Raw genomic sequence first — 13,662 nt, 5'->3', positions numbered from 1 at the left:
TAACAAAAACCTGCATAATCACTGTACTTGGGGGCAAACTGGTTTTCTGGAGGCTGAGGAGCCACAGGGTCGGGCACCGTCTAGCAGCTCTGAACAGGCTGCCAGCCCGTCCCCTGAAGCATGACAGAATCACCATGGTTCCTCTCCATGCAGCAGCCCACGGGGCCTCCTCCAACTCCTGCCGGAACCTTCCATGAACAAGCCAGCCTGCTCCCAGCCCTCTCTTCTCCATTGCAACCCGGGCAGAGTCAGTCCTTGTAATTCCTCATCACCTACGAGGCCCACTAGGTGCGCCCGGGCGCCTGGCCCAGTCCCAGGGCACGGTTTCGGCCAGGCCAGCCTACCTGTGTGGGAGAGCCTCTGCAGGGTGGCTGTCAGGCGCTGCAGGACCACCGGCGGCACTTCATACTGGTCCGTGGCTAGTGCTGGAACCTTCTGGCATCTTCCGAACACTCCGTCTGCGGAGAAGGGAAGCAGAGAAGAAAGGGAAAGTGACATTTCATTTTCAGGGAGAAGAAGGGTATTAAACACATCCTTGCAATATATCTAATTATGCACAGCAGCGAGGCCCCAGAAAGTCACCACGACTCAATCAGAATTCAGAGCACTGGGAAGGTGATGGTTTACTTCAATAAGAGACCATCGTGGAAAACACAATTGCAAAGGTAGAGAGAAGAGGACGTGCATTCCGGAGAGTTTGCGTTTTCTCTTCAACTTTCCCGTCCCTTCCCCTTGGCCCTCCCCACCATTCATGTTTTATCATTTCCTGCCCCTGGCTGTCCCCTCTCTGACCCGAAGCTTTGCTGCTGACAGTCCCATGACAAAAAAAAAAAAAAAAAAAAAAAAATCAATAACATTCAGGGCCGGTTTTCCAGATGAGAAACAGGACACCCAGGAAATATAAATATTAATCTGCAGAAGCTGTGAGGACCGGGGGTGGAAGGGCTGTCTGCCATGCAGGAGTGGGTGGGGGCAACCTGGAGACAGCAGCGAGGTCAGTTCCCAGGGAACCTTCTGCAAGGTGGCCAAGGAGAGGTGCTCCAGGACGGGGACACATTTATCTAGCTCTCTTCCATTTGTCTAAAATGACAGACTCTGCTCACCATCTTTTCAAACCACACCTTCTAATTAATTTAGGCCCCAATTAGTCTTTATTCGGCAAATTGTTCACTTTGAAATAAGCTTCCTGTAGGGGGTTCAAACTTCCTAATTACTGTCTTTCATACACACAAAAGACTAATTCAAGGGCCAGTGCTTCATCCACAGGGCAGCCATCTGCAGTTTCAGGCCTGGATGGAAGGGGAAACACATCTTTATTGTTTACCACCGTCTCATTGCACCAAGTAGAGCCGAAGAAAGCCATTCAAATGCAACAAGTTTAATTAGCAGAAACACATTTGCCCAACGCCAGGCTGACTGGGTAATTACTGGTCTAATATTACGTGTGTGCTCAGGGCGGTCAGGGCCGTGGAATTAGCAGGAAATCACCTCAACTACTGGACGCACGTCATGGATTTCTAAGGGGACTCTGCAAAACCCAGTGGCTCTGGGAGGACGACCGCATGCTGCTGGGCGCGGGCAGACAATGGCCGTGGAGGGAAGTCAAAGCTCCTGCAGCCACCTCCGCCACGCTGGGGACAACGGCGCCACCCTCTGCCTCAGGGACTCGCTTCCACCACCAGGATTTCCACCGTGAGCCAGAGGGAGTCCCAGCCCTCCCTTATCTCGGAGGGAGAGCCCTGTCCTCCTGCCATCACCCATGACAGGCAACCTGCTCCGCACAAACACAGCACGTGTCTCTGGTCCTTGATTTTACCTTGTGCAAAGAACTCTGCGCCTGTGGATGGCACATTTATGAGAGAAAAATGAAGAACTCTTTAGAATGCACCTGACATGTTTTCTTCCCTTTGCAGATGGAGGGTCTCCAGGGCAGAACCACAGCGCATGGGGACTAGACCAGTAAGATGGCCTGACCCCACTTTCACAGGTGGGCATCCTGACCAAGGCCTCGGGGGCAAGAGAAATCCGGCTCCGGATATGCCGTGGCCGTCCTCACCAGAGAAGAACCGCCACAGAGGTTGCCTATTTCGGGGTATCCCAAGCGGATGAACTCCCTTCTGAATTATAAAGGCATCATTTGTTCAATTTGGTCTGTGCTGCACAATGTTGTAAATATGTTCTCAGAAAAATATTTTTTGGATGTTCTTGAAATCTTTCTCTTAAATAGGTATTTAAAACACACACATATATAATGTAATACATAGGATCTTTTTGTGCTTTTAAAATTAGTTTTAGCTAAAAATTTGGTTTTAATGATTTGAACATTGAAACTAAACTATTAATTCTCTTTGCTGCTAGACCACAGCCTAGCTGATGAGGTAGGTCACACCTTTCCCTGACACATTTAAAAAAAATTTTCTTTTAAACTTCTTTAAAATTAACTAATTTATTTATTTGACAGAGAGTGAGTGCGTGTGCCTGAGTGCAGGGAGGGGTGGAGGGAGAGGGAGCCCAAGACGGGGATCTATCCCATGACCCTGAGGTCACGACCTGAGCCAAAAATCACAAGTTGGATGTTCAACTGACTAAGCCACCCAGGTGCCCCGAATGAACTTTATTTATTTTTATTTTTATTTTTTTATTTTTTTAAAGCAGTTTTAGGTTCACAACGAAATTGAAGGGAAGGTACAGAGATTTCCCATATGCCTCCTGCTCTCACGTATGTACCCCTTCCCCATAATCTGCAGCCCCTGCCAGGGATGTGCCTCAGTCCCATCTGATAAGCCCACATTGATTCGTCACCATCACCCGAAGTCTGCAGCTTTTAGCAGGGTCGTTCTATGCGGTGTACATTCTATGGACAGATGCACGATGGCGCATGTTCACCACTGCGGTGTCATACAGCATGACTCCCTGAAAGTGCTCTGTGTGCCACCTATTTATCCCTGTAACCCCTTCCCCCCCCAACAGCCACTGATCAGTTCACTATCTCCACTGGCATCTTTTCCAGAACATCCTGGACAGTTGACCCTTGAACAACAGTAGTTAGAACTTTCTAGGTCCACTTTTACACAAAGATGATTTTCTTTAGAAATACAGCACAGTGTAGATGCACACGTGTGGATGTGTTTGTGTGTACATGCGTGCATCTACATGTGTATATGCAGTGTATTGTGCACCTGCATACATGTGTGCGTTATTTTCATGAGCATGTAAGTTTGCATCTGCACATGTATATGTGTGTGCACGTTGCCTACATATGTATTGCAAGGATGTGTCTGTTTCCATGTTTTGTGCTGTGCACATGTGACATGTATTTACAGATGTGTGTGCGCACATACACACATGGACCACCTCTACCAATTTTTTAATTGCCAAACTGCATGTAAGAACCAAGGATACTACTATTCCAACATCATGAGTACATCTGAGAATCAGATATTGTTAATACTTCCCTACTTTGAAACCGGATTTCCATATTTACTTCTCAACAAACAACTCCACGAGCTTTCTCTGCGTCCTCGGGATGACTGTACACACTCTCAACATGCTTCTCATTACCTCCAGGCCCCCATCTGCTGCGCATTGCAACACTCCCTCCCCTTCCAAAGGGTAGATCCTGTCCCTCCCCACACAGCTCTTACTGGTACTCCGGCCCCAGGAAACATACAGCCCTGCTCCCACCTCCCATCTGCTGGACAGATGAACAGCTGCAAGTCTTGCATCTGGGGCGGAAGCAGACATGCAAACTATCTGCTTGTAACCGCGATACCAGCTACAGAGGGATGTGCCAGAGGGCAGCATGCGGCAGGGGCCCTGACCTCACCCAAGAAAGTGGCATCTGGCTGAGCTTTAATCTCCGCAGAGCAGGGCTGCCTGTGTGGGGCTGGGAGGATGCGAGATAGGCAGCAGGCTCTGGAGGGGGGGCAAGAAGCACCCGGTCCCTTGGCCTCTGGGACCAAGGGACAGAGCTCCAGGTGTGAAGCAGGTCAAGCAGGGTCCACAAGGCCTGAGGGCGTGGGGCAGTATCAGCTCCCCACCTCCGCCAGCTGCTGAGGCCTGACGGCTTGTTTTGCACTTTGTCAGGAGTCATGGGGTCACAGGAGCTGCCTGTCCAGGGGAGCATGGGTCAGCGAGGGTGGCCGCCAGAGAACAAGAGAGCAGGACAGATCCACAGCTCCATCAGAGATGAACCCAGAGGATGCCAATGCGCCCAGCCACAGGACAGCCCCTTCCATGCGTCTGTGGCGCAGAGAGGTTCCGGGGCTCAAGGCGACACCCTGATGATGGCCCACACAACGTGAGTTCTTCCAAATTAGTAATGAGTTGTCTCGCTGCCACCTAGAGAGCTGAGGAAGTTGACGACCCAATGGCCCCTGGGCGGGGGAGGGGGTGACTGCATCCTTCCTCAGGGCGTCATCTCCTGACCTGTGTGGGCAACGACCACATGAACCACAGATCGGGGCACATACTCTTAACCCCCAAATCTGCTGACCTCAGTGGAATTCTAAGGCCATGCTCCCAAGTCCAAATTTCTGGAATGGTGATCCCCCCCTTGGTTTCACAGAGCAGAAGACTGGGCCTCACTGCTTCCAGAACCGGAGAATACACGGTCTTAAACACCGATAAAGAGGGGATGTGGTGATGCTAAGAAAGTGGGTGCTACTCCCCCCCCCACCCCCTGAGCATCGCTGACCACAACTGGGTAGCTAGCATCTTCCATTAGAAAGAGAAACCTCAATGAGGGTTTTTGCTGGATTTCTGGAAAAATGCGAGAAAACAGCTTGTATAATATTGTCTGTACGTTTGTCGTAACCAGTGTTCCTGGAGCATTAGTCCCACCGCCAAATGTCATTTTCACTCATAAACATCAATGTCCCTTAAACACTGTTGGGGCCTGGGGCAGTGCCCTCATCCTGGACCACTTCTCCCTTGGTGTGTGGGGCTGAGCATCTCCAGGCTGCACGCACAGGCTGCACAAACAGATACACACACAGGTGCATGCACAGGTGCACACAGAGACCGCACACACAGGTACACACACAAGCTGCATGCACAGGCTGCATGCACAGGTGCACGCACAGGCTGCACACACAGGTACATGCACAGGCTGCATGCATAGGCTGCACACACAGGTGCATGCACAGGCTACACACACAGGTACACACACAGGTGCATACATATGCACACAGGTGCATGCACAGGCTGCACACACAGGTGTATGCATTGGTACATGCATAGGCTGCACACACAGGTGCACACACAGCTGCATGCATAGGTACACACACAAGTGCACACATATGCTGCAAGCACAGGTGCACACACATGCTACATGCATAGGCTGCACACGCAGGTGCACACACACGTGCATACACAAGCTGCACGCACAGACTGTGTACACAGATGCACACACAGATGCTCATGCAGGTGTACACACAGATGGCTCACACCGGTGCACACACAGGTGCACACACATTCCACATCCCTCTGGCACTAACACTCTCCTCTACCCCAGGGCTCTATGGGATCCTGCAGGCAGGCATCGCAGCTCCACCTCTTACAGCTCCCACATCTGATACCATAGTCTGTACCCACTGTGGGCTCAATAACTAATTGTGACTGATTAACTGGTGTTTTTCCATCTGCCTGAGAAGAAGCTGAGATGCCCACAGAAACTTATAACACCATTAGCTAGCTCTCTAATTTGCTGAAATCTCGCACTGATTTAGATGTCCACATCTCCCAGCAGATGACCCGGCTGGACGAAGGACCAGGGATAGCTGAGACCAAGTCCAGGAGGCTCATGGTGGGGCCTGCAAATGAGGGCGCCTCTACCTTTCCTCAGCAAACACACAAACCCTGTTCCTCCTCCTCTGTGAACTCTGATTGGGTTCAGGGCACTGGTTCTCCCCCAGCACATCCATTCCCAATCTCATATGTGGAGGAGGTGGTCCTAGTGGACTCCTGCTCTGGGGAAGGGCCTTCACGTCCAGAGACCCTGGGCCTTTGCTCTCAGGATGCTGTGGCTGTGGGGGCTGCTGAGTGTCAGGCCTCCAGGTGGCCATGGGCTTGAAGAGACTGGTTTAGGTCTCTACAGGAGGGAACACTTCTATTTACTTTCCCTTATGAAATTCGCCTCAGGCTTACATTAAAGGACATTCTAGAAAAAAAGCCTAGGAGCCTAAATTGTACACCTGCTGAGATGCCCCTCACGGTATCATCAGAGACTCATTCAAAAAGACCCATCCCAGGAGGAACCCCCAGCCCCAGGCCCACAGCCACCCACCCTCTGCCTCCTGGGGCCTCACTGCCTGCTCTCGCCTCATGCTGACCCTTCTCACCATGCAGTCTCCGGCAGTATTTTTTCAAGGAAGTAACCGTGTTCTTTGCACCCATGATACTTAATCCTCTCTTCTTTTTCTAATGTCTTTACCTGTTTTTATTTTTTATACAACTTTGTTACATTCCTCTAGGAAGAAATAACAAGACCAGCTAATTCAGAAACACAATGTGATCACTGTATTTAGAGGTTCAGGGTGGGATAATTCGTTTAGGGCACATTTAGAAATGATTGCAATGCATATACCTTTTCAATAATTTGTGTAAATAGTTTATTCATGCAAACAATACACATGTGTAAATGTATTATCTCAGTTTCCTGGAAACCTTAAGAACAATGTTCTTGGAATAAGAAGGGAGGGGCAGAAAAGGTGTCACAATTATAAAGCCTTTGCAAGTGAGGGTGTACCGGAGGTGGTATTCAAAACATTATGGGGCAGGGGCACCTGAGGGGCTCAGCCAGTTAAGTTTCCAACTCTTGATCTCAGCTCAGGTCTTGATCTTGGGGTCATAAGTTCAAGCCCTGCGCGAGGCTCCACATTGAGTGTAGAGACTACTTTTTAAAAATTATTATTATTGGGATCCCTAGCTGGCTTAGCGGTTTAGGGCCTGCCTTCGGCCCAGGGCGTGATCCTGGAGTCCCAGGATCGAGTCCCACATCAGGTTCCCTGCATGGAGCCTGCTTCTCCCTCTACCTGAGTCTCTGCCTCAATCTGTGTATATCTCATGAATAAATAAAGTCTTTTTTAAAATTATTATTATTATTATTATTATTATTATTATTATTATTATTATTATTATTATTACTACGGGGCAAGGCGGAACATTATATAAATCCTCCATATGCAGAATTCCTTGCAGGGGTGAAAACAAGAGCTTTCAGGGGTCTAGTGAAGGGACCAGCCTGGCTTCTTTCCACAATCACAGAAATGATGGCCTGTGACACGCGTTCAGGTTCTCGACATACTATATCCAGTAAACACCAAATGCGTTCATTCACCTTATGACATGGTGGCCACCCCCGCGGAACAAAAGGTGCAAGAGGGCTCTGTCTAGAACAGCTCCGTGAGCTTGCATGGGAAGCCCAGGAAGCAGGCCCAGGTCTGACCATGGGACCTCCTGGAACATTCCAGGGATTCACACAGGCTGAGAGACGTGCTCCAGGGAGCCCCATCCCCATGCCTGACCCGGAGGCCGTAACTGCCATATCTGGTATCTGAGCGCCCACAGCTGCCATCTAGGGAGTACAGTGTATCTCACACCTTGTTCACCGCAACCCGCCCCGCCCCCCATCCCACTTGGCACCAGGCGGCCTCTCGAGGATGAAGCAGCAACAGTGACCCCTCGTGGCCACCTCCCCGCAGCACCGGGTCCTCATCAGCCACGGCCGCCTGGGGAGCTCCAAAGAAGCCACAATGGCCCAGACCCTGTGTGCACCCAGTGGGGCAGCCCCAAGAGCTGGCTGGAGCCCCGCCGAGAGACGGTGGTGGTGTCCCCCAAGGCAGGGGCAGGGTGAACACGTTCCTGCACACCTGCATGTGTACACATGCTCACACCCACACAGCCCATGCGCTTGCACTCTTACACAGGTGCACACAGGTTCACAACCAGGCCAAGGGCCTCCATCTGCAGGCAGATACCTCACCCAGCTCAGAGACCCCGGCATGGGTGTGCTGCTGTGGCGGGCCCACGCATCCCTCTTCTCTGGCCTGCACTCCAAGGCCCCTTCGGACCCCAGCCTTCCTCCCCCTCCAGGTAAACCTGGCTTCCCCAGTGCGCTGCCCGGTGGTCTCCTGCCCTGGTCAGAAAAACCAGGGCCCAGAGAGGCTGAGTGACTTGCTGCAGCTCACGCAGTCTGTGGGAGGCTGGCCTAGGGCTGCTCGCCGTCTGTTACTAAAACGCCGTGTCTCTTGTGCAGCTGAGCCGCACAACTGGTCGGCCCCCAGCCTGGGCAGAGGAAGCAGGACCAGACACCTAAGCCCATATCAGAAAAACATAACCCGCTGAGGCCCTGAGGAAGGAGTTGGAAGGACCAGCACACAGCTGTTTTTAGCCAAACGATGCCAGCAGTAGTTTGGGGTGGACTTCTCTGCACCGTGACAAGCCACCCCGGCCAGAGAGTTCAGGGCCCTCCCAAAGGTGGTCCCTACCCCTACACCAGCTGTGGGGTCAGTGCCCCTAGGGTCTCCCAGAGCTCCTCTTGGCAGCCTGGAGCCCAAACGTGCAATGCGGATGGGTGTGAGCAGGAGTCCCGGACTTTCTCTGGCAGCGGTGAGCCACCCTGAGTAACTGATGCACAGACCACACGGGAACCCCCCAGGTGCTCGGGCCAAGCCTGCTGCTCAGACCTGGGTCGGCACAGCTTGCAGCCTAGACACTGCCAGCTCTGCTCAAGGCAGAGAATGAGACAAGGGCTGAGAACTTGTGTCACTGCTCAGCTGCCTTCACATCACCCAGTGAAATGAACTCAAAGGCAGAGACCTGAGAGCTACCATGGGTCACATATGCCCCGACAAGTGTCTGAAAGAACCAAGAGCTGTAAGGAAGCCCAGAGTGTAAGAGGCTAACAATCTTGGTAAAGCATCTAAACAAATGTGATTTTTCTTTAAAAAGCAAATAATTAGGAGCAGCTGTGTGGCTCAGTCAGTTGTATGTTCGGCTCAGGTCGTGACCTCAGGGTCCTGGGATCGAACCCCGGGACTCCCTGCTTAAGCAGGGCGTCTGCTCGACCCTCCCCCTCAGCCACGCCCAGCTCACACTCATGCACACGCGCTCTCTCCAGAAACGAATGAATGAATCTTTAAAGTAAATAAATAAAAAGCAAACAATTAAAAAAACAAAAATCCTCGCATACTGTTGGTGGGGATATAAGTGGTGCGGCTGCTGGGAGACAGCATTTCGCATTTCCTAAAAAGAATCAAACCACATGACCCAGCAATTCTACTTCTGAGTTTACACTCAGGAGAATTAAAAGGAGGGACTGCAGACTGACTTGTTTCCCCACAGCACTATTCACAGTAGCCAAGAGGCAGGAGCGGTCCAGGTGTCCAGCAACAGGAGAACAGTTGTCCGTTGTCAAAACGTGGTCCGTCCACAGAATGGAACATTATTCAGGCTGTGAAGGGAGCAAATCCTGCCACCTGCCACCCAGTGAGCATCCCAAGAGGTCAGATGCTGTGCGATTTGACCCCTGAGGCCCTCGGAGTGTCAGACTCACAGACGCAGCAGAGGAGCTGGGGCAGGAGGATGTGGGACGGGGGGGACACAGAGGGGTCAGTGTTTAATGATGACAGAGCCTGGGCTGGGGGAGACGGAAGGAGTTCTGAAGAGGAAAGTCAGCGGCAGCTGTGGAACAACAGTAGGAATGTCCTTAGCACCGTGAGTTGTACATTTCAGAAAGGTTGATGTGGTGAAATTTAAATTACGTTACAGGAAAATAACTTAAAAATTCCACAAAAAACACAACTGGAAACAAGAGTTAAATGAGCCCGTGCTCAGAGAGGAACAGGGTGAAGCCAGCCCACGTGGCAAGGGCCACGTCCACAGGGAGCAGTTGCGTGGGCTCCTGAGACCAGTTACACCTGCTGCCAGTGCCGCCCCCACAACCCGCCTGGCGATAGGTACGCCTGGGCACAGTGTGCACATCCCATCACCAGACGAGTTCGAATTAACTGTAGCTCAGACCATGAGCATAGGTTTTGCGCCCACCTACGCTGTTGTCCACACGCCGGGCCCAGCCACTGGAATTCAGGGAAACACCACCCCCTACATTTGAAGAGACTTGGCACATGCCCAGAGAGAGCCCGATGTGCTGAAGAAGTCAGGGTTGATCCAAGAGGGCTTTCTGGAGGAGGCAAGGCCAGGGCACTACACAATCACTGCCTACCTGAGGGGGCTGAGAGGCCCCAGGCTCCCAGCTGCTCTTCCACAGCCTCCTGGGGCCGAGGGCAGGCGTCCAGCAGCCCAGGGCTGTCTGAGCCGCAAGCACCTGGAGACAGTGCACTTTGCTCTGAGGACTCTTGGTGTGACAGGGCGGCAATTCCAGCCTGTCACGGAGAAGTAGGGCCACCTCACGTCTGCCCCCCGACAACATGTCCCTATGTCAACAGTAAACAACTGCTCACGGCCTCTGCATCAGGGGTGAATCCAGCTGACACCCCCTGGGACCTGACACAAGGGGCTCTGGGAGTGTCGGCTGGCTGGTCGCACAGGAGCCTGGGAAGCCAGGCTGCCCGCTCAGTGGTCAGTGAAGACCAGAGAGGCCCCAGTACGACAGCTCCAGGAGGGGCCAGGGTGCAGGCGGCGGTGGCACCTCCATCTTCCGACGGTGCTTGGCCTGGGGCACAGAGCATACGGTGGCGGCACCTGTGAGGCTCCGGGAACCGGGAGGCAGCCGGGCCCCATCTGGCAAGGAGCCCCAGGCCTTGCACAGACCCTGTGGCACACAAGCAGCTTCCTGGAATCATCCTGCCCTCAAACACCTGCTCTGGCCACAGCGTCCTCCATCGCTTGAAGTCACACCCGGGGAGGAGGAACCCAGCAGCCCACCTACCACAGATGCTGCCCCGACTGAGCTCCAGGTGGGACGCAGACCCTGGCCCAGACACAACCCGGGACCCTGCGAGCTGCAGTGCCTGCACACAGGACGGCCCAGAGCACAGGGTCTGTGGCTGAGGGAGAGGCCAGCTCCACTCAGCATGCCAGGACTCCTCCCAGCTTGCCCTAGGCACTGGGGACCTGCATGGGACACCTTTAGGTGGGGACAGTGCAGTCGGCTCTGGAAGGCCCTCCAAGAACCATCACTCGGAACCAGCTTCCTGAACTCATGCGGATCTGGGGAGCATGCGCGGCATGACTCGAGAACCTCGTTTCCAGCCTTCAGATGCAAGCCACGGAGAAAACTGTGGGGACGCAGCAGAGGGGCCTCTGGTGTTGCAAAGAGAAGGTGCCCCTGCCCCTGTCTCTGGCAGCCACCGCCATCGATGCTGAGATGTCCGCGCAGCCATGCCCAGAAGAACATTCTCCTGTTGCTGCTTGCCTGGAGAACCAAGCAGGATCAGGTCCACACAGCCTTGCTGTCACGTGCAGCTGCATTTTGACTTCTGATTTCTGACCCCTGGGAGGAGGCTGGCCCTGCAGCGTTTGGAGCAGTGGAATCACCAGGATGGAACATTCTGGGCCCCAGGGCTTCCCAGGGAGAGCAGCCAGCGCAGGCTGCCCTTACTGATACACAAACGTGAATCATGCTGAGCCTCAAAGCACGAGCCCTTCCCGCCGAGTAAGCTCCAAGCAGGTGTGAGCAGGAATGCACATGCAAATGGACACACTCACATCCTGTGCTATCGGCCCCCTCGCGCTCCAGGCTCTGCCGGCCACAGCTCATTCCTGACACCATGGCCCTGCTGTCCGCTCATCCCATGGCCCCGGGGAGCAGGTGGGCAGGTTGGGCCATGCACCTCAAGAATAAACTGGGTTCTGCTTCCAGTGGAAGACAACAGGGTGTGCACATCCCTAAGGCCCGCATGCTGTGTAGATGAGAAAGCACGGGCCTGCGTCGGGGACGAGCAGGCTGCCCGAGGCGCCCCACCCCCACCCCACAACCCTGCCAGGATGCTCCGGCAGCCAGGTGCCCGCCGACAGGAGGAAACAACAGTCAGGGCCTGAGTGGGGACATCACAGTGCCATGGGCCGCTGGCCAGAACTGGTGTTCTCGCTGCCACGGCGGGGCTCAGGGTCCACGCCCACGGTCGCTGCCGTCCTCTGTGTTCACCACGGGACAACACCATGGAGCAAATGACAGGGACGAGAGCAGCCCGAAGACACCAGGCCCCAGCTCCCCATGGTGTACCCGCAGGAGGAGGTATTTCCTGGGGGCCTTTCTCCTGGTTCAAGTGCTGTTTGCAGGGAGCACCTGGGCCATGAGCTGCCTGAACCCAGGTCCCTAGATCCAAGAAAGGCTGTCACTGCACCCATCGGCGCATGAGGGCCCAGAGCGGAGCAGCCCTCCCAGCCCAGAGCTGCAGCCTCAGGAGGTCCAGCCGCTGGGTACACAGTGGCCTCCCAGCACCCTGGGCAGGAGGAGCTGGCCCTGTGGCCGTGCTGGGTAACCGTCCTCTGCTGGTCAGCCTCTCTGGTCGGTGAGGCCATGGCGTTTGCTGTGTTTGCTTCTTTCTGAACATCATGGGAGGAGCCGAGTGGTCTGAATGCGTTTTCTGCGCCCAAGTCCAGTGGTTGGGTCATTGGCAGGAGTCGTGCTCCCCCATAGCTGGGCCTCAAGCCTCCCACCCACACCAGGGAGGCTGCTGGGAGCATGACCCAGTTAGGACACAGAAGAGGCAGCACCCAGACCAGCCCGGGCCCGTGTGGGCAGCACGCCCACTTGAAGTGCCTCCGCTATGAAGCCCCAAGCCTGCCCTGCTTTCCTGTAGGACCTAGGTCGGGCAAGCACAGCAGCTCCACTTCCAGGATGCCTGCCATGCTCTGTTTCCAGAGGCAACCGGAGGGATACAGCCCCCACTACGAGCCGAGCAGGCACCTGGGGCCAGGTCAAGGGTGGGGTCCCACACGAGCATCCCCAGGGGTGCATCCCCCCTCCCTGGCAGGCAGGCCCCAGGGTGCTCCCCTGGCCTCAGAGTCAGGAGCTCAGGCCCCACCCAACCCCAGGGCTGTGTCTGCTGTGGGTCCACAGATAAGCAGCAGGGGAGGAAGGAGGCGGTTTATCTGCGCTAATCTCCCCATCAGCAGCCCTGCGCTCCAGCCCGTTGCCAGGTAACCTGCCGCTCCTCTTATCAGCCCCTAACGTTCCATTGACTATTCAGACAAGAACCGAGAGGCTGGCATGGGGGCTGCGAGCAGCATGGAAGGAAAATAGCACATGATGCAGGATGAGGGGAAAGAGATGCTTAGTCGTCCTCTGACGGGTGCTGGCAGCCATCCATCCCTCACCCCTGCACCCAGAGACTCCAGCAACAGAAGGGCTACTGCCCAGGTTGGGAGGGGAGACAGAGACCGGAGATGGGGGGCAGACGGAGACGGGGAGGGGTGGAGACCAATAGACAGAGGGAGGGGAGAGGAAGGGAGCCCATGGGTGCATGTGAATCAGCCAGGTTCACTGTGTGGGGAGCCCTCTCTGCTCCACTCTCCCCCTCCTCCCCCCTGCCTTTCCCCACCCCTCCCCTCCTCCCCCTGCTCCATCTCCTCCCCTCCTTCCCCTACCCCAGCCCCTCGCCTCTCACAGGCTTCAGGAAGCTCCTCAGGATGCAGGTCCCACCTTCCAAGTCACCCACACTTGTGCCCTCCAACCTGGCGTGGGGCACAGCCAGG

At 54.5% G+C, this 13,662-nt stretch overlaps 1 protein-coding gene across 2 annotated transcripts in view; it reads right to left on the bottom strand.

The window, feature by feature from the left end:
• PTPRN2 (protein tyrosine phosphatase receptor type N2) overlaps positions 1-13,662 on the bottom strand; it is a 720,648-nt gene that overhangs the window by 508,084 nt on the left and 198,902 nt on the right. For both annotated transcript variants that reach the window (XM_055335454.1, XM_055335455.1), the window contains exon 3: positions 345-458. In XM_055335454.1, the coding sequence (XP_055191429.1) occupies positions 345-458 (114 nt within the window). The remainder of the gene's footprint in view (positions 1-344; positions 459-13,662) is intronic.

Source organism: Nyctereutes procyonoides, unplaced genomic scaffold (assembly GCF_905146905.1).
Source record: "Nyctereutes procyonoides isolate TBG_1078 unplaced genomic scaffold, NYPRO_anot_genome, whole genome shotgun sequence".
Classification (NCBI taxonomy): Eukaryota; Metazoa; Chordata; class Mammalia; order Carnivora; family Canidae; genus Nyctereutes; species Nyctereutes procyonoides.
This window is presented reverse-complemented; position numbering and strand designations above follow the sequence as displayed.